General features: G+C 43.5%; 1 protein-coding gene across 1 annotated transcript in view; it reads right to left on the bottom strand.

Annotated features, from left to right (window-relative positions):
- LOC139371483 (synapsin-2-like) overlaps positions 1-24,111 on the bottom strand; it is a 218,542-nt gene that overhangs the window by 100,477 nt on the left and 93,954 nt on the right. Inside the window, 2 exon segments of the mRNA XM_071111936.1 lie at positions 3,494-3,583; positions 4,373-4,529. Of these exon segments, the coding sequence (XP_070968037.1) occupies positions 3,494-3,583; positions 4,373-4,529 (247 nt within the window).

A 24,111-nucleotide genomic window follows, 5' to 3' on the forward strand; every position in this document is an offset into this window, starting at 1 on the left:
ACACAATACCCAATAATGACTAAGCAAAAACTGGTTTTTAGACATTTCTGGTAATTAAAAAAAATGGAAATATCACATTTACTTAAGCATTCAGACCTTTTACGCAGTACTTTATTGGCAGCGAGTGTTCTTTGGCAGCGAGTGTTCTTCGGTATGACGGTACAAACTTGGTACACTTGTATTTGGGGAATTTCGCCCATTCTTCTCTGCAGATCTTCTCAAGTTCTTTCATGGATGGGGAGAGTTGCTGCACAGCTATTTTCAGGTCTCTCCAGAGATGTTCGATCGGCCACTCAAGGACATTCAGAGACTTGACCCGAAGCCACTCCTGCCTCGTCTTAGCTGTGTGCTTAGGGATGTTGTCCTGTTGAAAGTTCTCCCTAGTCTGAGGTCCTGAATGTTCTGGAGCAGGTTTTCTTCAAGGATCTCTCTCTACTTTGCTCTGTTCATCTTTGCATCGATCCTGACTAGTCTCCCAGTCCCTGCCGCTGAAAAACATCCCCACAGCATGATGCTGCAAACACCATGCTTCACTGTAGGGATGGTGCCAGGTTTCCTTCAGACTTGACGATTGGCATTCAGGCCAAAGAGTTCAATCTTGGTTTTATCAGACCAGAGAATCTTGTTTCTCATGTACTGAGAGTCCTTTGGGTGCCTTTTGGCAATCTCCAAGCGGGCACTTATGTGCCTTTTATTGAGGAGTGGCTTCCGTCTTGCCACTTTACCATAAAGGCCTGAATTCTGGAGTGCTGCAGAGATGGTTGTCTCCCTGGAAAGTTCTCCCATCTCTGGAGCTCTGTTAGAGTGACCATCGGGTTCTTGATCTCCTCGCTGATCAAGGCCCTTCTCCCCGATTGCTCAGTTTGGCCAGGCGGCCGGCTCTAGGAAGATCCTTGGTGGTTCCAAACTCCTTCAATTTAAGAATGATGGAGGCCACTGTGTTCTTGGGGACCTTCAATGCTGCAGAAATATTTTGGTACCCTTCCTCAGATCTGTGCCGTAACACAGTCCTGTCTCGGAGCTCTACGGACAATTCCTTCGAACTCTTGGCTTGTTTTTTTGCTCTGGCATGCACTTTCAACTGTGGGACCATATATAAACAGGTGTGTACCTTTCCAAATCATGTCCAATCAATTTAATTTACCACAGGTGGACTCCAATTAAGTTATAAAAACATCTCAAGGATAATCAATGGAAACAGGATGCACCTTTGCTCAATTTCGAGTCTCAAAACAACGGGTCTGAATACATATGTAAATAAGGTATTTATGTTTTTATTTTTAATATATTTACAAAAATCTCTAAATAACTACATTCACTTTGTTTTTATGGGTTATTGTGTGAAGATTTATGAGGAAAACACTTATTTTAATCAATTTTAGAAAAAGTCTGTAACATAAGAAATTGTGGAAAAGGTCAAGGGGTCTGAATACTTTCTGAAGGAACTGTATGTAAATCTCTCAAAGTCACTTCATCACTACTTGTTTTTGTAAGAAGCAGTGACATGCTGAATGGACCAAGATGTCTGTTTAAACTACTAGCACACAGCTTAGCTTGGACCATGCATACCCCACAAGAGATGCCACCAGAGGTCTCTTCACAATCCTCAAGTCAAGGACAGACTATGGGAGACGCACAGTACTACGTAGAGCTATGGCTACATATAACTCTATTCCACATCAGGTAACTGATGGAAGCAGATAAAATTAAAACAGATAAAAATACACCTCACGTAACAGCGGGGACTGTGAAGAAACACACACACAGACACACATACACATGATAAGACACACTATATACACATACAGTGGGGCAAAAAACGTATTTAGTCAGCCACCAATTGTGCAAGTTCTCCCACTTAAAAAGATGAGAGAGGCCTGTAATTTTCATCATAGGTACACTTCAACTATGACAGACAAAATGAGAAGAAAAAAAATCCAGAAAATCATATTGTAGGATTTTTTATGAGTTTACTTGCAAATTATGGTGGAAAATAAGTATTTGGTCAATAACAAAAGTTTATCTCAATACTTTGTTATATACCCTTTGTTGGCAATGACAGAGGTCAAACGTTTTCTGTAAGTCTTCACAAGGTTTTCACACACTGTTGCTGGTATTTTGGCCCAATCCTCCATGCAGATCTCCTCTAGAGCAGTGATGTTTTGGGGCTGTTGCTGGGCAACACGGACTTTCAACTCCCTCCAAAGATTTTCTATGGGGTTGAGATCTGGAGCCTGGCTAGGCCACTCCAGGACCTTGAAATGCTTCTGTGGGTGCAAGCTGTACATATAGGGACAAACATAATACTGTAACTCAAAGGTGTACATTAGACCACAAGAGGAAGATACATTTAGAGTGCATTTGCCATTCTGGTAAAAACAGGAAACCAAGAAATAACAGACGTAATGGCCAAAGCCATAAAATGCATAAATGTTTAGGGTAAAATGCATTGTCTATTGAATAAGACAGGAAACCATAGTAAGGCCATGAGAGCATAGGACGGCTGGACATACCAAGGTCAGAGGGACACACAAAGGAGGGGGTCAGCCAAATGATCAACGGATGGACTATAGACATAGGACATATATTTTTTGGACAGGAAGAGAAGAGACACAGTCTTCTAGTCCTAATAATGACAGACATACCAAAGAACACACCAAGCTAAACATAAGGGGCCCATAGGATAAGATGGGTATGTATTATTTTTGGGACATGAAGAGGTCCTGCCACCATTATAACTTGACTGAAAGCAGATATGGGCGTTATTGGGCGTGAACAAGCAGGAAGCACAGATTGAAAGATAATGGTGGCAGATGGACTGAGGGAAGTAAATACAGAGCCAGTGCTCTGGAAAAGTGTGTGTTCCGCGGACCATCTAGGCTTCTGATATGTTTGTATTAAAAGCCTATATTGAATTCACAAGTTCTTGTAAGTGTTATATTTTGTAACGATCCTCCACGACACTTCTTACGAAGCCACTCCTTCGTTGCCCGGGTGGTGTGTTTGGGATCATTGTCATGCTGAAAGACCCAGCCACATTTCATCTTCAATGCCCTTGCTGATAGTAGGCTTTGTTACTTTGGTCCCAGCTCTCTGCAGGTCATTCACTAGGTCCCCCCGTGTGGTTCTGGGATTTTTGCTCACCGTTCTTGTGATCATTTTGACCCCACGGGGTGAGATCTTGCGTGGAGCCCCAGATCGAGGGAGATTATCAGTGGTCTTGTATGTCTTCCATAAAGAATCCTACAATGTGATTTTCTGGATTTTTTTCGCTCATTTTGTCTGTCATAGTTGAAGTGTTCCTATGATGAAAATTACAGGCATCTCTCATCTTTTTAAGTGGGAGAACTTGCACAATTGGTGGCTGACTAAATTATTTTTTGCCCCACTGTATATAGGTAAATAGGTAGACAGGTAGTTAAGCAGATAGGTAGCTCTTATGGTTTGTGTACAGATAGGTATTTAGCTAGATAGGTCGTTAAGTCGTTCTTACCATGTCCTTGTGGTTTGGGTAGAAGGTCTGGTCGATCAGAGGGAACTTGTCAGGGCCTAGTTTCTTACAGGTGGCGATCAGCTGGGCAAACTAGTGGAGGGGTACAGGAGACAGTTAGTAGAGGTGGCATGGGACTAGTGATTAGGCCTGGACTAGGACTGAAGAAGACATAGCAGCTGAACCAAAATCCTACAGACCTTTCCTCCAGACACCGGGTAAATGTAAAGAAAAAGTTTTAACTAGAGGAACAAATGAGGCCAATAAATCTAGAGGTCTCTCCTCCAGACACCTGGTCAATGTTCAGATAAAGCTGTAGAGGAACGGATGAGCCAAATTATTTACAGGACTCTCCTCCAGACACCTGGTCAATGTTCAGATAAAGCTGTAGAGGAACTGATAAACCAAATTATTTACAGGACTCTCCTCCAAACACCTGGTAAATGTTCAGATAAAGCTGTAGAGGAACTGATGAGCCATATTATTTACAGGACTCTCCTCCAGACACCTGGTCAATGTTCAGATAAAGCTGTAGAGGAACTCATGAGCCAAATTATTTACAGGACTCTCCTCCAGACACCTGGTAAATGTTCAGATAAAGCTGTAACTGGAGGAACATATGAGGCAAATAATTCTCTAAATGATTATCTGTTAGCTGGCTGGGGCACTATGATGGGAAGTACTATTATAAAACAGGTTATTGTGCTGGTGGTGCTGCTACAGTGATCTGGTCCATTCACATCCAACATTAAATCAATGTTGTGCTGAGTTATAAGGTCAATTTAAAAGCCAGTTGTAAAAATGTCAGGCTCTGTGTTTAATAGAGGAGCCTATTTCCCCACTGTATAGCCTTACCACCCCCTGTGTATGTGTGTGTCTCACCGCCCAGGGCTTGTCACAGAGGCTGTAGATGGACTCCAGTGAGTTGATGCTGGGGACTCCTGCGTACTGCAGGCCGATGATCATGTTCCTGAAGTCCTCATTGTGGGCCATGCTATAGGCATGCTGCCTCATCAAGACAAAGTCAGGTTTAATGGACCTGAGAGGATTAGAGGACAAAGTCAGGCTTGAAGGACCTGAGAGGGTTAGAGGACAAAGTCAGGCTTGAAGGACCTGAGAGAGTTAGAGGACAAAGTCAGGCTTGAACAACCTGGGGGGGTTAGAGGACAAAGTAAGGCTTGAATGACATGGGAGGGTAGAACAGATGTGATTTGATCACTCTCAGAAACAGGGTCTGAAGTGATCAATCTGAGACATTTAAACTCTGCTGAGGTAATGTCCTGGAAAGCATACAGCCTAGGTGCCCTTAGAAAAATGAATGTGTTACTGCAAACTTCCTCCAATTAAATAGTGTGCCACAAAATGTTGCTAGAAGTTTCTAAACGTTTGCTACTAATGGTGAATCGTCGGCAAACTTTTGGCAACAAAAATATTTATTGCCACTAGTGGGAAACAGTTCACAATAGTTTTTTTCTGACAGATAATTCTCTCAAGATTCTATTTTAATCTGTGGCAAACCTGAGGCAGAAACATCTAGAGAGCCTTTCGAAAGTATTTAGACCCCTTGACTTTTTCCACATTTTGTTACGTTACAGCCTTATTCTAAAATAGATTAGATAAAACTATTTCCTCAGCAATCTACACATAATACCCCATAATTCCAAAGCAAAAATTATTATTTTTTTTTAAATTTGTGCAAGTTAATTAAAAAGAAAAAACATAAATACCTTATTTACATAAGTATTCACACCCTTTGCTATGAGACTCGAAATTGAGCTCAGGTGCATCCTGTTTCCATTGATCATCCTTGAGAGGTTTCAAAATTAAATGGATTGGACATGATTTGGAAATGCACACATCTGTCTATTTAAGGTCCCACAGTTGACAGTGCATGTCAGATGAAAAACAAAGCCATGAGGTTGAAAGGAATTGTCTGTAGCGCTCCGAGACAGGATGGCATCGAGAGACAGATGTGGGGAAGGGCACCAAAACATTTCTGCATCATTCAAGGTCCCCAAGATTACAATGGCCTCCATCATTCTTAAATGGAAGAAGTTTGGAACTACCAAGACTCTTCCTAGAGCTGGTCGCCCGGCCAAACTGAACAATCAGGGGAGAAGGGCCTTGGTCAGGGAGGTGACCAAGAACACAATGGTCAGTCTGACAGAGCTCTAGTTCCTCTGTGGAGATGGGAGAACCTTCCAAAAGGACAACCACCTCTGCAGCCTTCACCAATTAGGCATTTATGGCAGAGTGGCCAGACGGAAGCCACTCCTCAGTAAAAGGCACATGACAACAGGCTTGAAGTTTGCCAAACGGCACCTAAAGACTCTCAGACCATGTGAAACAAGATTCTCTGGTGCGATGAAACCAAGAATGAACTCTATGGCGTGAATGCCAAGCGTCACGTCTGGGAGACAACCTGACACCATCTCTACAGTGAAGCATGGTGGTGACAGCATCATGCTGTGGGGATGTTTTTCAGGGACTGGGAGACTAGTCATGATCGAAGGAAAAATGAACGGAGCAAAGTACAGAGAGATCCTTTATGAAAACCTGATCCAGAGTGCTCAGAACCTCAGTCTGGGGCTAAGGTTTACCTTCCAACAGGAGTGACTTTTGGACAGGTCTCTGAATGTCCTTCAGTGGTCAGAGACCGGACTTGAATCCGATGCAAGATCTCTGGAGATACTTGAAAATAGCTGTGCAGCCACACTCCCCATCCAAGCTGACAGAGCTTGAGAGGATATGCAGTGAAGAATGGGAGAAACTCCCTAAATACAGGTGTGCCAAGCTTTTAGCGTTATCTCCAAGAAGACTTGAGGCTGTAATTGTCGCAAAAGTGCTTCTAAAATGTACTGAGTAAAGGGTCTGAATACATATGTAAATGTGATATTTTAGTTGGATTTGTTATACATTTGCTAACAAAAAAATATGATTTGCTTAGTCATTATGGGTGTAGATTAAGGAAGGGAACAAATGTTGTAATACATTTTAGAATAAGGCTGTATCCTAACAACAAAAAAAAGTCAAGTGGTCTGAACAATTTTTATTTTATTTTTTTATTTTACTAGGCAAGTCAGTTAAGAACAAATTCTTATTTTCAATGACGGCCTAGGAACAGTGGGTTAACTTGTCAGCTCGGGATTTGAACTTGCAACCTTTCGGTTACTAGTCCAACGCTCTAAACACTAGGCTACCCTGCCGCCCCAATTTAGATGGCACTGTATGGCCGCTAGTGGCAAACAGTTTACCAATATCCATTTCTGGTGAACACATGAGCTCCTAGACCAGTAACCATTGATGACCAATCAAGAGGATTAGAAAAAGCTTAGCTTTCCAACAGATATCTAGCTAACTACAGTACCTTCCAAAGTTGTCCGGTGAGTGTCTAACTTATTAATTACACTTTATAATAAACTTTAACATTTTATTAGCTTAATGGTGCCTAATTAGCAATGTAATATTTTATGGAATAGAGTGAAACATTTTGTTGATACCAGTTTCAATCTGTCAGCGTCACTGGAAACCATGTCTTTATTATACAGACATTTCCACTCATTCTGCTCCAGCAATTACCACACGCCCGTTCTCCCCAATTAAGCTGCCACCGGCCTCCTGGTTTTGGTATTGTAATGAGGCTTAGAAACCTTACAGCCTGGGTACTGTACTGCGGGTTAAAACCATACAGCCTGGGTACTGTATTTGTATTTACTATGGATCCACTGTCTCTCTCTCTCTCTTTCTCTCTCTGTGTTATGAATCCCTTTTTGGCCCGACAGTCTAGGGGGGATGGTAACGAGACACGTAACATAACTCATGCAAATTATAATAGTGAAAAAGTAAGAGTGAGAATGAAATAACCACAGACAACTAAATTACCGTCAAACACTCATGGTTTATTGGAAAACACACAGTAATGGGGGGAGCAGGAAAAGGGGTTGATCTGGACCCAAGGAAAGAAATAATAAGTATCCAAAAACACCCCTAAGCCAGACTAGCCTACTTCACCAACAGCTAACTAACTAACCAAAAATACAGTGGGTGGTTCGCCCAGTTCTTACTAGTGTTTTTATACAAAGTATTCCTACGGGTAATGTATGCCCATGGGCGACTTGTCTTAGTACCCCAGAAATCCGACACTACCGCTCTGGCTATGCCTTAAACTAGAAGGGCCAGAGGTGGAAAGAGGCTACATTTGGATATCAAACGAACTCTCTCCCAAAACAATCAAATGTTACAGCAAACAGCTGAAAGGGCCCATCATGAAGTACTCCAGTACAGGGGCCAAAATGGCCCTGCTAGAACTATACTGGAACAAAATAGTGTCCCTTGCCCAAGGACAGGCCATAATCATAAAAGACACAGAACTAAACAAACTATGGGCCACTAACCATACGAAGAAAATGGTAGGTATTACGACCACCACTTGGGATAAGTGGAGGAACGTACATGCCACCAAAGGAGTTGTGTTCATCAGTGACCAAGGATGGGACACTGAATACCCAGGACCAGGACCTACAACAGTCAAGGTGAAACCAAAGGAGGATAAACCTAGGGACATAGTAGTGTTCACGGATGGAAGTGAGAAAACAGGAGTAACCAAGTGGGGTTTTATTGTAAAAAACAAAGCCACTGGCGAAACACTCATAAAAAGGAAACAAGAAATAGCAGGCACTGCCCAGAAAGCAGAAGTCATGGCCATAATGGAAGCACTGCTACACTGTTCCACATCCAATCTAAAGAGAATAGAACTGGTTACAGACAGTTACTACAGTGCCCAGGCCATGACTTCTGACAAAAAGATATGGCAGAACAATGGTTACAGAAGTGCTAAAAACAAAATAATTCAGCACGAAGGAGAGTGGAGAAAGATCCATGAGTTAATGGATAGAATGGATGTTGTTGTCAGTCAAAAAAAGCCCACACAGTAGATGGGGGTGGAAAGGAAGCTGACTTCAATCAACAAGGCAACAGGGAGGTAGATGAGCGAGTCCAGATGGGCAGAATAGTACTCTACAAATCTGAAGCAGACAAACTTAAGGCGTTACACATAGATTGGGGACACCCAGGTCCCAAAATCTTTGTGAAGCGTCTTAGACAGGACCAGATTGAATTTGACACAGTAGAGGCCAAACTGGTGTGCCAGCAGTGCATTACCTGTCAAAAGCAAAAGCCTAGTAATCTAGGAAGAGTGTCTGATCAACACATCAAAACATGCACGCCCTGGAGTCAAATAGCATTAGACACTATGGGTCCCATGAAAAGTGCTACGGTACTGGGACATAGGTATGCTATAGTAGCGGTGTGCATGGCAACAGGCTACACAATGGTACACACAGCGAAAACATGCAATGCTCTGCCTGTGTTGACAATGCTTAACCTTTTGACTTTGACCCTAGGACGGTTTCAATCGATCAGGACTGACAATGGACGTCAGTATAAAAACAAAAAGGTAGAGGAATGGTGCACCCAGAGGGGAGTAAAGCACACTTTCTCACCTCCCTACACACCTCAAGCAAATGTGTGTGCAGAGAGGGCCTTTGGCAAACTCAAAACAACTTTGGGGTTGTGGAGAGTGGACAAAGATTGGGGACCAAAGCTAGTGCAAGCATGCATAGAGTTAAATAGCACCCCAACCAGTTCAGGGCCTATTCCAAGAGAGTTAATGGGATTAACAGGACAAAATAGTACGGTGGATATTTCTAATTCCCAGTCTACCCCACTACCTTGCGTTTTACAGGTAGGAGACTGGATCAGGATTAGGAAGAATCCAGCGGCAGATAAAAGTGACCTGGTAGTGCCAAAGAAATACGGTAAAAGGCGTATTATTGAGGAAGTAATAAGCGCTGATACTGTAAGGACAGCTTGTGGAAGAACAGTTGACATAGCACAACTTAAGTATGTCCTCCATAATCGTACCAGACTGGAAATACCTCCTAGAGTACAGAGCAGGCCTCCAAGTCAGGAAGAGTCCAAACACCATTTGGGTAGGCAGGCACTTTAGACATGAGGAATTACCCAGACAGGGCCTCAAAGGAGGGAGCACAAGAAGAGTAGCCTGGGAACGAAGCGTTCTGACAAGTCTACCTGGCTCAAGCAGACTGAAGTGTGTCCCTTGTGATGTATGCAATGAGCCCACTGGCGATATGCAATACGAAGGGCCCGCTGAGCTAAGCATCAGGCAACTAGAGGTGTGCTCTGATGGAGCCTCAGGAGAGTATAGGTGCAGGTATGGAAGAGGTCAGACGTGTGGTAGATGCAACTGCAACACCATGACCAACTATGCACTAGACATAAGAGCCGTTAATGGTTCATGGAACCCAAGAGGGTGCCAATGTGCATGGGACAGATGGGGAGGCATCTCAGACAAAGATTGTCTGGAGTGCCGTAGACAGAGGGTCACTGAGGTTAAATTAACCAGAGGTGCCCTCTTGACCCCAGTAAGGATAGAACCGCCTCTCTGGCCCATTCCCACTGCAACCCCAGGGCCATACCCAGGCCAAACAACTGAAAGATTGCAATTTAACTCCAGCTATGAGTTCCTGAGAGCCAGGAACCTTGGAGAGGGACCCACAGATGGGTATGGAATAGACAGGGTCAACAGGCAGGCCTGGATGGAAACCAAGAAAGGTGAATGGATCCTAGTGGACCCTAGTGTAGCCTGGCTTCTGGAGCCAAATGGTTGGAACCAGGTAGACGAATACCCCCTAGACAACAAACATCCTGGATGGATGAGAAGGTGTTGGTGGGAAGGTTCAGTGCAGGCCAGTTAGAGAGCTACACTGGGGCAGAGCAATGGACAAGGAACACATGTTCACCTTTGTCACCCCCATGTCTGGAGGAAATTATGTCCCTCCCCATGATGGAGATGGCAGGAGAAGGTACAGGTTAGGCCTAGGATGGCAGCTGTACTTAGCCCAGGACCCCGTGTATAAAACTGAAGGAGTCTACTCTTGTCACAAGTACATATGTAGAGATAGTGCTGCTGGAGAGGGAAAAGGTAAACAAAAGGCAGCACTCAAAAGAGAACATAGCCCACCTAAGAAATCATTCCTGGCTAGGGTGAAACTGGCATTTGGATCAGACCCTGGAGAGGGCCTATCCAAACCCAGAAACCCAATAGTTAAAAAATGAACTAAAAAATGCTCTCCCTTTTATATTTCACAGGAAATATGAAGTCGGGGGAGTACAGAACAAAGCATAGGGAATGTAAGGTAGGATGGTGCTGGTAGGTGAGTATGTCTTTAATTATAATTGGCGTCCCCACCGCCACCATATTAGGATTTTATTTGGGCCTAAAATACGATCAAGAAGATTTAGAAATAGGAAGAGTAATATACCTAGAGCAACAAGAATGTGAAAGGGACTTAACCACATTTAGAACATTCACAAAGAGATGGGGCATACCGGTACAATGTGACACAGCCAATGAAACTGAGTTTCCAGGTTTCCCCACTGTAAAGCTAAAAAGCAAAACTAATTACACTAAGTGGAACAACAGCCCAGGTGAAAATGTCACCCAAGTAATACTATGGAAACACATTGAGGGAACCATGCTATCTGGCTGGATAGTTAACCAGACAGCGGGACTAGTATTAGTAAACCAAACTTGTTTAAAACCTCTTAAGTCGACCCCCTACTTTTTCGAACATTCTGTTAAAAATCGCGCAACATTTCAGCGTCCTGCTACTCATGCCAGGAATATAGTATATGCATATGATTAGTATGTGTGGATAGAAAACACTCTGAAGTTTCTAAAACTGGTTAAATCACGGATGTGACTATAACAGAGCGTGTGTTTCATCGAAAAGCGCAAGAAAAACTGGTCACTGAAAGCTGAAAAAAGTATCCATGCGCCACTTTCATGTATTGTTTAAGGGACACCAAATTAAATGGTGCTGAGATTGCAATTCCTACAGCTTCCACACGATGTCGCCAGTCTTGTCAATAACCCCCTTCCATCCGGTCTCCGACAGGAAGTTTTGGAAGAGAGATTTCCGAACATGATTTGAAGACGTGGAGCTATTGAATACACATCGCCCCGTGATCAATTTGATAGATTATTAACGTTTACTAATACCTGAAGTTGGATTACAAAAGTATTTCGAAGTGTTTTGTGAAAGTTTATCGTCGACTTTTTTAATTTATAAAAATGACGCTGCGTTTTGAAACAGTGTTTTTTTCTGAATCACACAGTTTCCATAGATGGATATTTTGGGTATATATGGACCGATTTAATCGAAAAAAATACCCAATAGTGATGTTTATGGGGCATATAGGAGTGCCAACAAAGAAGCTCATCAAAGGTAATGAATGTTTTATATTTTATTTCTGCTATTTGTGTAGCGCCGGCTACGCTAATTCTTTTGTTTAGGTCGCCTTCAGGTATTTCGGGGTGTTGCATGCTATCAGATAATAGCTTCTCATGCTTTCGCCGAAAAGCATTTTAAAAATCTGACTCGTTGGCTAGATTCACAACGAGTGTAGCTTTAATTCAATACCCTGCATGTGTGTTTTAATGAACGTTTGAGTTTTAACAAGTACATTTAGCATTTAGCGTAGCGCATTTGCATTTCCAGGTGTCTAGATGGGACACTTGCGTGTCGGGTCGACGTAAGAGGTTAAACGGAGTTTATACCAAGTCATATAAAGGAGGACAATGGGAAGGCAGCCTAAACAATGGAACAAATGTCACAGAGATAAAGTTAATCTATGAACAAAGCACAGATAGTGAGCCTTGGGAGGACGTGGTTTGTCACAACCCCAGTGTTGTTCTAAACACCACGACCTGGCCTACCACAGTAAGCAGCAACCGCACTCCTGTAACTACCGCCATAACAAGCAACCCAGTTAGCTGCAGCTATGACTGTAGTAAGCAAAATAGGTGCAATAGAGAAGAACGGAACAGATGGTAAAATGGAACCTATGTGTGCTACCATAATTGGTATAGACTATGTGGCGCGGATCATTGAAGCAGGCCTAGTTGGCATACTGTGTGTCCAAATAGTCAAATTAATGAGAAAATTAAAACCAAAAGATCAGTTCGACACAGCCTTAAAGGCCGTCCCACTGGTCCTCTGGGTAACTGTCCTATTGATCCTAAGTTGCGGAGAAGAATCCGGCTGGCCCACAAACATGCTAAAAGTAGTCTGGGGACTCTGTTTACCCATATTCTTTCCCCCCACTCCCAGCAGGGTCCGGAGGATTCCTTCCAGCCCGGGCATGGGGTAAGGACAGCTACAGTCTTAATACCTTCCCCAATAGAAGGAGTGATAGGAGGGGCTGGTAGAGTGGTGGAGGTACTAGGAGGACAAAGGTGGTGGGTAGATAAATGGAGACCGTTAGATTTCGTAAAGGCATACACAAATTGCAGGGGCTGCGGGTTATTAGAACCCGTACCATTGGGACCAAAATCCACAAATGGAGTAATAATACGAGGCACAACTTATATGTGTCATAACTTTTTCAGACCAGAGGCAGCATATCGCATTAGGCGACAACATGATCCGATTGGGTTCTATGCTGGCCCAGTAACCTCGTGGGGACCCACAGGGCCAGTAACGGAAGAAGGGGACAGATGGATCAGAACGTTGGATCCAAATGGACCCACTCTGAACCTCTGGAAAAGTGACCCCTGGCCCAGAAGGGCCTGGAGAAAGCCAGGATACCTTACCTTGACTCTTAACCACCGGAGGGTGGCAGGGGATATAGGGACAGGTGTACTGACAGGACAATGGGACAAGGCTCTGGTATGTAAAGACCTAGAACCATATTGGTCCCAGGAAGATCTGACAGTGCTCAGAAAAAGCCAGTGGTTTCAGTTTGGCGGCGGTAGGTCCCTGCTAAGCTGTGAAAATTTCCCCCCCAGGTGGGTCAGACTCAGCTGTAACCAATGGGAGCTGAATAACCACCTACCAGTTTGGGATAAGTATTTCCCGAGTGGGGATGACGGGCAGGCTATGAGAAAGGCTAGGCATGAGCCACCAGAGAGAGTACAGGGACACTTCGAAACAGGAGGGTCACAACTGTTGGCAGACTTCACCAGAGGCAACAGAGAAGGAACTCAGAGAGGCCTTAGGCGACAACACGGGTTCAGACATAGGGACCCCGTGACCCATAGGCACTCCTATGGACACACAAGCATCACAGCCGTGCCCCCTAGACCCCAACAGAGAGGTCCAGGGAGAAACGGCCCAGACCCAGGGTTAGAACTAAGATATAGGGAGAACCTAGTGGTTTTAGGCCACAGATTGGCCGACATGACCCTGGCAGCTGAGAGAGCCATAGGCGCTCTGACCCAAAATGACCCTCAGAATAATGATGGACCCCCAAGCCGTAGAGACAAGAAGAGGTCCAGGAAAGGTCAGGGTAGACAATAGGTGATTAACCTTTTTTCTCCCCAGGGCCCCATTGAAGACACCCAATCTTGGATGGAGATTGGGAAGAAGAAGAAGACAATAGGGCACAGAGTAATAACCAGATGGCAAGAATTAGAAAGTAAGGGTATGCCAGAGTTCCCAGACACTAGGAATTATCCTGTAGGGTGGCTAGCACCAGTAATAATAATTCGTCACCCTGACACTCTTAAAACATGTGGCTCATGTGATAGAAGTACTGAAGGGGTACTCAGCTAGAGATTAATGTTAAGAGGACGGATGTTAGACAGCGTATGTATTTTGTGTCTAGCCCTCAGAGATAAGTGGCCTAAACTTAAACTGATAGTGAACAGGGGAAAAAATTGGGCTCATGTAGAAGAGCCTGAGGAGTTGAATCTTATGATGGTGTACAAAGGACAGGGAGTAGATTGGGATAGACGTACTGGCACTGTTGAATTACATGGAATGGCTTATGAGACCTATTCAACAGGTTGGAGACGGAGACTCACCGAATCCGGCCAAAATGCACCGGCTGTAATAGATGGACCAAGAGACAGTATACCTGGCACTGACAATCTGGGGGTACGCTATTTGGAGATAAGATTTTTCAGCTTTGCAAGGTATGCTTATGCTGTAGGGTTTGTGCAAAAAGTAGGTTAGAATGGTATCAGGAGGACCCAGAGGAACCATGGCCTATGGATGGGTGTTACGCTAAATTGTTCGGGAAAGGGAGAATAGCTGCACGAGTCAGACATCAGGATAACCGATATCTTAGATTAAGAATAGGTATGGACACGGTAGAAGGAAACAGAAAGAAAACACAAAATTGGGGAGTAACCTTGAATAGGGAGGGCCTAGTATTAGGAGTAGCTCTGATAGGAAGCCCCTCTCACATCTGGGACAGAAGGACCGAAAGGGGTCCCAAAAGGCAGGGAGACGAGGTAGATCCTGGAGAGGGTGTAGTGAAACGTCAAAGGGATCTCCCTCCTACCCCCCTGGCCCCGTTGTCCCCTCCACCCCTGCCTCAGCCAGACTCAACTGATCTACCAGATTGGGCTCAATCTCCAGCAGAGGACGCCAGTCCACCACCCAACTCAACAGACTGGTATCAAGAGACACCCACCCAGCTAACCGACGACACCCCAGATAAATGGGAGAAACTGCTAGAATCATTGTTACTAGAGTAGAAGGCTCTGTCATAAACGGAAGCCCATATAAGAAATATAAAAGTATTTCCTGCTGTACGCGTCATTACTGCACTTGATATAGTCTCTGAGGTGATGAGTCATCACTGCCTTTGACAGAGAGGATGAGGAGCGGATCCGGTGCAGAGAAACAAAAGGTATATAAAGAGAAATTGCCATTAAATTGGCGCTGCCTTCTTGAATCTTGAATTCATTTAGACAACCATTTGACTTCGAGCCATTAATGCTCGACTCAAATTATCTATAGATTCTAACTTGCTGGAACTCGGGTTCGTGCCGCTTACCTATCGGACAGTTGTACTTGTCGCCATTTGCCCTGTGCTCGGTTTATCTTGAGGCAATAATATCTTAACTGATTGAGCTCAACATTCCGGCTGGGTATTTTCGCCACAGACACTGCGGTAGATCAACGGTGAACCTCTGATCTCTCCAGACTAACTTGAATCTTGAAATTTAGTTGAACCACTCAAATTATCTATAGATTCTAACTTGTTGGAACTCGGGTTCGCCCAGCTTACCTATCGGACAGTTGTACTTGTCGCCATTTACCCTGTGCTCGGTTTATCTTGAGGCAATAATATCTTAACTGATTGAGCTCAACATTCCGGCTGGGTATTTTCGCCACAGACACTGCGGTAGATCAACGGTGAACCTCTGATCTCTCCAGACTAACTTGAATCTCAAAATTTAAGTGAACCACCGATCTCTCATAGGAGGAATTGATACCGAAACTAAATTCTCAGAACTCTGACCGATTGAAACTCTGCTCCTGATCTCGTGGGTCTCCCCGTCATCTCTGAAAGGTAATTAAAGAGCTATTATAAGCATTAATATAGAGATAAGTGTTATCATTGTACCAGGCTTCATAGAGCATTAAGGCATTTGCATGTTTTTGATTAACGCTGTGTGTGACCAAGTAACAAATTGTGTATTTTGAAGTGTGTTTGATTGTAAAAGACAAAAAACTGAGTGTTTCCAAAAATAAACGGTAGCCTTATTTTGTCTCGAGTAAAACGCCCTCCCAAGACAGTTAACGGCACGGGAGATAACAACTCTGACACTCCCCTCTACCGGGACACTGGAAACGGAGACCAATACTCTATGACAAAGTGAGTTACCATTAAAAGACAAAGAGGAAGGTGTGTCCAGTAGTGATTCACTAATTGTCTTATCGATCTATCTAAGTTTTATTTTCCAAGCGATACATAGCCGACGGGCAGAGTAGTGAGACTAAGTTGACTAAAGGTCTTCACACTTTAAACTAGATACATCACAGAAGGGAAATACTCAACCACAGGGAAATCATATAGAGACTGGTAGGACTAGTGCTTAATAACAACTCAAGGATCAATTAGTGGTGAAACAAAGAGTCTAGAGGATAAACGTGGGGTTCACACATCCCAGCTAGAGCTAGACCGTTGAGATTGACAAGGCAAAAGACCTCTCTACGCGGACAACGTATCGATATAGAAAGAGAGGCAGGGCTACGCGAGCGGTCCTGGTTATACCGAGATAACCTGAAGTATCTATAGTGCCCTGTCCAATCCAGGGAACGGGACGCTAACCACCTCTAGCACCCCGCTGCCAGCCAAGGGGCGGGGCTGAAGGTTTCGTATCGCGACAACAGTTATACATTTTAAAAACATTACAATACATTCATAACTGATTTCACAATATATTAAGTGTGTGCCCTCCGGCCTCTACTCTACTACCACATATCTAGACCAAAAATCCATGTTTTTATATAGTGTGTATGTTATTGTGTGTTTATTTGCATGGGTCTATGTCTGTGATGCTTCACAGTCCCCACTGTTCCATAAGGTGTATTTGTATCTGTTTTAAAATATAATTTTACTGATTTTACTTGATGTGGATTAGAGTTCCATGTAGTCATGGCACAATGTAGTACTGTGTTCTTGACTTGGGGACTGTGAAGAGACCTCTAGTGGCATGTCTTGTTGGTTATGCATGGGTGTCCGAGCTGTGTGCCAGTAGTTTAGACAGACAGCTTGGTGCATTTATGTCAATACCTCTCACAAACACAAGTAGTGATGAAGTCAATCTCTCCTCCGCTTTGAGCCAGGAGAGATTGACATTCATATTATTAATGTTAGTTGTCTGTGTACATCCAAGGGCCAGCTGTGCTGCCCTGTTCTGAGCCAATTGCAATTTTCCTATGTCTCTCTTTGTGGCACCTGACCACATAACTGAAAAGTAGTCCAGTTGCGACAAAACTAGGGCCTGTACGACCTGCCTTGTTTATAGTGCTTTTAAAAATGCAGAGCAGCGCTGTATCATAGACAGACTTCTCCCCATCCTAGCTACTGTTGTATCAATATGTTTTGACAAAGCAGTTTAGTCTCCTCAACTTGCTCAATTTCCACATTATTCATTACAAGATTTAATTGATGTTTAGTGCATGATTTGTCCCAAATACAATGCTTTTAATTTTTGAAATATTTAAGACTATCTTATTTCTTGCCACCCATTCAGAAACTAACTGCAGCTCTTTGTTAAGTGTTGCTGTCATTTCAGTTGCTGTGGTAGCTGACGTGTATAGTGTTGAGTCATCCGCATACATAGACAAACTGGCTTTACTCAAAAACTAGTGGCATGTCGTTAGTAAAGATTTAAAAAAGAAAGGGGCCTAGACTGCTGCCCTGGGGATTTCCTGATTATTCCTGGATTTTGTTAGAGAGGCTTCCATTAAAGAACATCATCTGTGTTCGGTCAGACAGGTAATTCTTTATCCACAAAATAGAGGAGGGTATAAGCCATAACACAACGTTTTTCCAGCAGCCGACTATGATCGATAATGTCAAAAGCCGCACTGAAGTCTAACAAAACAGCCCCCACAATCTTTTTATCATCAATTTCTCTCAGCCAATCATCAGTCATGTGTGTAAGTGCTGTGCTTCTTGAATGTCCTTACCTACAAGCTCGCTGAAAGCCTGTTGTCAATTTGTTTACTGTAAAATAGCATTGTATCTGGTCAGACACAATTTTTTCCAAAAGTTTACAGAGGTTAGGTAATAGCAGTGGCAATATCTTCCACTATTATCCTCAGTAATTTTCCATCCAAGTTGTTAGACCTCAGTGTCTTGTCATTGTTGATAGACAACAATAGTTGTTTCACCTCTTCCACACTTACTTTACGGAATTCAAAATTACAATAATTGTTCTTTCAGAATTTAGTCAGATATACTGTACTTGGATGTGTAGTGTCAGCATTTGTTGCTGTCATGCCTAAATTTGCTAATCTTGACAATTAAAAAATCATTAAAGAAGTTGGCAATATCAGTGGGTTTGTGATTAATGAGCCATCTAATTCAATGAATGATGGAGCCGAGTTTGCTTTGTTGCCCAAAATGTTATTTAAGGTGCTCCAATGCTTTTTACCATCATTATTATTGTATTTATCTTTGTTTCATAGTGTAGTTTCTTCTTTTTTTATTCAGTTTAGTCACATGATTTCTCAGTTTGCAGTATGTTTGCCAATCGGTTGTAAAGCCAGACCTATTTGCCATCTCCTTTTTCTCTCAACCATACTGTTTTTAAATTCCTCATCAATCCACGGGGATTTAACAGTTTTGACAGTCATTTTCTTAATGGGTGCATGCTTATCAGTAACTGGAATAAGCAATTTTATAAATGTGTTTAGTGCAGCGTCTGGGTGACCGTCATTACACAACACAGACCAACAAATATTCTTCATATCAACAACATCACCACAATCACTACAAAACTGATTGTATGATGTCCTATACACAATATTAGGCCCAGCCTTTATAACTTTAGTTTTCGTAGATATGGCTAGTATATTGTGATTACTACATCTGATGGATTTGGATACTGCTTTCAAACTAATTTCTGCAGCATTAGTACAGATATGATCAATACATGTTGATGATTTCATTCCTGTACTGTTTTTAACTACCCTGGTAGGTTGATTGATTACCTAAACCAGGTTGCAGGCACAAGTTAGTATGAAGCTTTCTCTTGAGAGGGCAGCCTGATGAAAGCCAGTCAATATTTAAATCACCCTGAAAGTATACATTGTCAAGCATTTTACAAATGTTATTCAGATAAAGCGTGCCCAGAGTAAACTGCCTCCTACTCAGTCCCAGATGCTAATATATCCATATTATAATTAGTATTGGGTAGAAAACACTCTGAAGGTTTTAAAACAGTTTGAAGGATGTCTGTGAGTATAACAAAACTCATATGGCTGGCAAAAACCTGAGAAAAAAATCCAAAGAGGAAGTGGGAAACCTGAGGTTTATAGTTTTTGAACTCAGCCCTTATCAAATACACAGTGGGATATTGGATATGTTGCACTTCCTAAGGCTTCCACTAGTTGTCAACCATCTTCAGAACATTGTTTCAGGCTTCTTCTGTGAAGGGGGGGCCGAATGAGAGGTGTATGAGTCAGAGGTCTGCCAGCAGCCTTGAGCTCAGTCACGCCCATTCACATGAGAGGTAGCTCTCGTTCCATTGCTTTTCTACAGACAATAGAATTCTCCGGTTGGAACATTATTGAACATTTATGATAAAAACATCCTAAAGATTGATTCTATACATAGTTTGATATGTTTCTACGACCAGTAATATAACTTTTTGGAATTTTCGTCCGACCTTTCCGCTGGAAGTTGCACGCGCGTTTCGATTTGTTTACCAAACGTTGTAACAAAAGGAGGTATATGGACATAAATGATGAATTTTATCGAACAAATCGAACATTTATTGTGGAACTGGGATTCCTGGGAGTGCATTCGGATGAAGATCATCAAAGGTAAGTAAATATTTATAATGCTATTTCTGACTAATTTTGACTGTGCAACATGGCGGATATTTATTTTGGCTGGTTTGGGCTCTGAGCTCTGTACTAAGATTATTGCATGGTATGCTATTTCCGTAAAGTTTTTTTGAAATCTGACACAGCGGTTGCATTATCCTACAAACCAAGAACCTTGCTTTTCCTGTCGTGTTGGGAATTGATTTCATGTACTTCAGGGGTTCAAATGTGGCAGTCTTCTCTGCCGTTGCTCCGGTACCAGTTACCCAAGACAGACCATCAACAACAGCCAGAGACTCCAGCCAAGACCCCTCTCATGTTCTGTTGGAGATGTAGCCAAAAGGGACATTCTTCAGCTACATGTCCAAGACCGTATCAAGTAAACCCTTCCAGAAACCACAAATCACAACAGGCCAACACACCTAACTCTCTTCGCAGGAATGACCATCCTACTCTGGGTGCTTTAACCAGAGCTGAAACCCCAAGAGTCACTGCCTACGCCCCCCCATCGACATCCCCTTCCTTTCAGTTAATAACGCACCAACTGGTGTTACCCCTGTCCATAGGCCCATGGACAGGAAGAGCCATCTTGGATACCGGGTCATCCTACACACTGCTCAATGAGAAACTGTGGAAGGAGGTTAAAGGTCCACAATACAACTTGAAGCAGTGGACAGAAGGTCCACTCTATCTGGCTGATGGTGAGGCTAAACGACCACTTGGATGGAGTGAGGTAGAGTTCCGCCTGTGTAACCGCTCCTATATGATTCCTTCTGTTATCCTACAAACCAAGAACCGTGCTTTTCCTGTCGTGTTGGGAATTGATTTCATGTACTTCAGGGGTTCAAATGTGGCAGTCTTCTCTGCCGTTGCTCCGGTACCAGTAACCCTTGATAATCCTTCTGATGATCTCCTTTTACAGGCTGTGAGAAGAGCTCAGCTGGAACAGCCAGAGGAGTTAAGGCTAAGCTAAGAGCTAAGAGAAGCTGGTCTGACCTTGAATATGAAGAAGAGCAACTTCTGCCAAACTTCCCTGAAGTTCCTTGGCCATATTGTGTCTTTTGACGGCATTCATGTGGATCCTGAAAAGACAAAGACTGTACAAGACTTCCCTGTGCCAACCACACACTCAAGGCCCTTCAACGGCTCCTTGGTATGGCTGGATGGTACCATCGGTTTGTGTCGAACTTCTCCCAGGTGGCAGAACCCCTCAACGCGTTGAAGCGAAAAGGAGCGAAATTCCAAGTGCCAGACCTCCTTTGAAACCCTGAAACGACACCCCGTCACACCTCCCATTTTAGGTCATCCCAACTTTGATTGCCCTTTTGTTGTTTACACTGATGCAAGTGATGTTGGACTTGGTGCTGTCCTAGTCCAACAGACTGGACTTGGCGCTGAAGAAGTGCTAGCATTCGCCAGTCGGACATTGAATGGACAGAACGGAACTACTCCACAGCCGAGCAAGAGTGCCTTGCAGTTGTCTGGGCTTTGGAAAAATGGAGGTACTACCTGGAGGGAAGACACTTCACTGTGGTCACTGACCATTCCTCCCTTTTGTGGGTGTTCAAGACCAACAAACCAAGTACCAGACTCATAAGTTGGGCTCTACGGTTGCAAGAGTTCACCTTTGCAGTAGAATACAGGAAAGGAAAATACAACACTGTTCTAGATGCCTTGTCCAGAGCTCCTGCTTGTGATAACGGTGGCCCTCATCTTACTTATGCTACTGTCCTGTCAAGCAGTCGAGACTCGCCCAAAACTGACTTTCCCATCTCTGATGAGGCCATATGGAAAGCCCAACAGGATGATCCAGAAGTACAGGCTTTGTACCAGACTATCCTGGAAGATGGAGAAAAGATGGTCAATCCTACCACAAAGCTGACCATCATTGAAGACAAAGTCTACTGAGTTGTACAACTACCTCACAGAACACTCTACCAAATGTACATACCTGAAACTCTACGCCTTCAACTGCTTCAACATTTCCATGAAGACCCATTAGCTGGTCATTTGGGCAGGTTAAAAACCTACAAGCGGTTGCAAGCGTTACTGTACTGGCCACATCTGAGCATGGATGTGAAGTCACACATCCGAAGCTGTCAGGTTTGTCAAATGTACAAACCAGAAGGTAGAAGCCTGCTGGCAAGTTGCAGCAAACGGTGGTTACCCGACCTTGGGAAATGTTAGGAGTGGATTTGATGGGTCCATTTCCTAGAAGCTCCAATCAGAATGTGTACATGCTTGTTTTTGTTGATTACTATTCAAAGTGGGTGGAGCTCTTTTCCCTGCGTCAGGCCACAGCAAGGACCGTCTCTAACATCCTTACGAAAGAGATCCTGACTCGCTGGGGAGTGCCTGATTATATCCTGTCTGATCGAGGTTCCCAATTTGTCTCTGATCTCTTTGAGGAGACCTGCCAAAGATGGAACCTGAGACAGAAGTTGACCACGGCCTATCACCCACAGACCAACCTTACTGAGAGGGTAAATCAAACCTTGAAGACAATGATTGCTTCCTATGTAGGGACCCAGCACAAACACTGGGACAAGCACCTTCACGAGTTTCGATTTGCCCTGAATTCTGCTGTGCAAGAGTCCACTGGAGTCACACCTGCAGAGCTGAACCTACGTCGTCCCCTCCGAGGACCCTTGGATATGGTGCTACAGCCCCAGCAGCTTACTCCAGACGCTGCTTGCTATGACGAGGTAGTCAATCTCCACGACTTGAGAGCTCTTGTCTCAAAGAACATGATCCAGGCTCGACTCAAGCAGAAGAGAAATTATAAGAACAGACGAGACATGCAGTTCCAGCTTCGGGATCGGGTGTGGCTTCCCTCTCATCCTTACTCGAAAGCTGAACAATTCTTCTCGGCCAAGCTCGCTCCTAAATGGCAAGGACCATATAGGATTGTGGAGCAGATGGGCCCTTTGAACTAATGAGTGGTGAAAGAGGACACAGGTGAAGATATGCACGTTGTCCATGTCTCACGCCTTAAGGCCTGTTACCCCTCGGCTGAGGAATTGGAGGCGATTGAGCGCCGCAAGGTCCTGGATATCTTTGAAGAGGAGAGTGAGGAGACTTTTTTTCTCGGATTCCCAGACCCAGAAATCTCACACCTTAAGGACTGTGACCCTTCAGCTGAGGAGCGTGAGCTCCAAAAAGTAATGGATATTTTTGTAGAGGAAAGTGATGAGGAGACCTTTCTCGGTTTCCCCGACCAAGATGTGCCTTCCAGTGCAATGGTCGGCTATTTCCAGGGGAGGGGGTGTGTGACGGCCCTGAATTTTTCTGAACCGTCTCAGCGCTTCTCCTTCCAATAGGGTGCTTTCCCTTTAATTCCCAATTAAATAGCCAGCATCAGCTGCGCAAAAATGGAAAATAAAATGTGATGGAGACGTGAATGAGGATGTGTTCAACCCTCAGTTCCGAAGCTTGTCTATTCCGTTTGTTTTGTTGCCGTTAAACGTGTGTTTTGTAGCCTAATAGAATTTACCCAGGATCGGACCCACTCTTTGCGTCCGTGGACTACACCTCTCTGTTCTTCGTGGCTTTTCTCTGCTGGAGATCTGTTGGCGGATTGGACTGACCGACTGACTACAACCTTTTTGTATACGGTATTTCATTTGTTTTGATGTGATGTATACTGTGATGATTTATGTAGTTAGTTGTAGTTGAGGACTTAGTAAGAGTTAATACGCTTTAAAGTTCTGTGGTAAAAAAATTGTTATATTGATTGTATGATTAATACTGGGTTTATGCTACACTTGAATGAACGGACAAACATTGCGTGACTAAGGTCACGGGAGTTCCCTGAACTCCTTTACCGGGCTGGACTCTTTTTAGGCCCGAGGTACAGGACATTTCTGGATGAACCAGAACTCATTGTGTTATATTATTATATGTGTGTGTAATAATTTGTTGGTAATACAATCCACGCAAAAGAATACAGTTGTTTTTGAAGTTCTTTCCAATGTTTTAAGGGTTTATGAAAAGTTTATTTCCATCCTGACTTTTACATAAGTCCTTTGTATTGGTGTAGACTTAACGGACCAGATGAGACTCATTCCCTCCCAAACCAAAAGGAGAAACCAATATTTTCTCTGGTAGGCACAACGTACCTGGCACCCCTATAAATAATAACCTCAAGTCAAAACCGTTACAATGTGTATGTGACAAATTAAATTGGATTTGGTACACGCTTTATGCACGTCTATGGATAGGACAAAGGATATCCATGTTTGT

Source organism: Oncorhynchus clarkii, chromosome 17, assembly GCF_045791955.1.
Source record: "Oncorhynchus clarkii lewisi isolate Uvic-CL-2024 chromosome 17, UVic_Ocla_1.0, whole genome shotgun sequence".
In the NCBI taxonomy this organism is placed as follows: domain Eukaryota; kingdom Metazoa; phylum Chordata; class Actinopteri; order Salmoniformes; family Salmonidae; genus Oncorhynchus; species Oncorhynchus clarkii.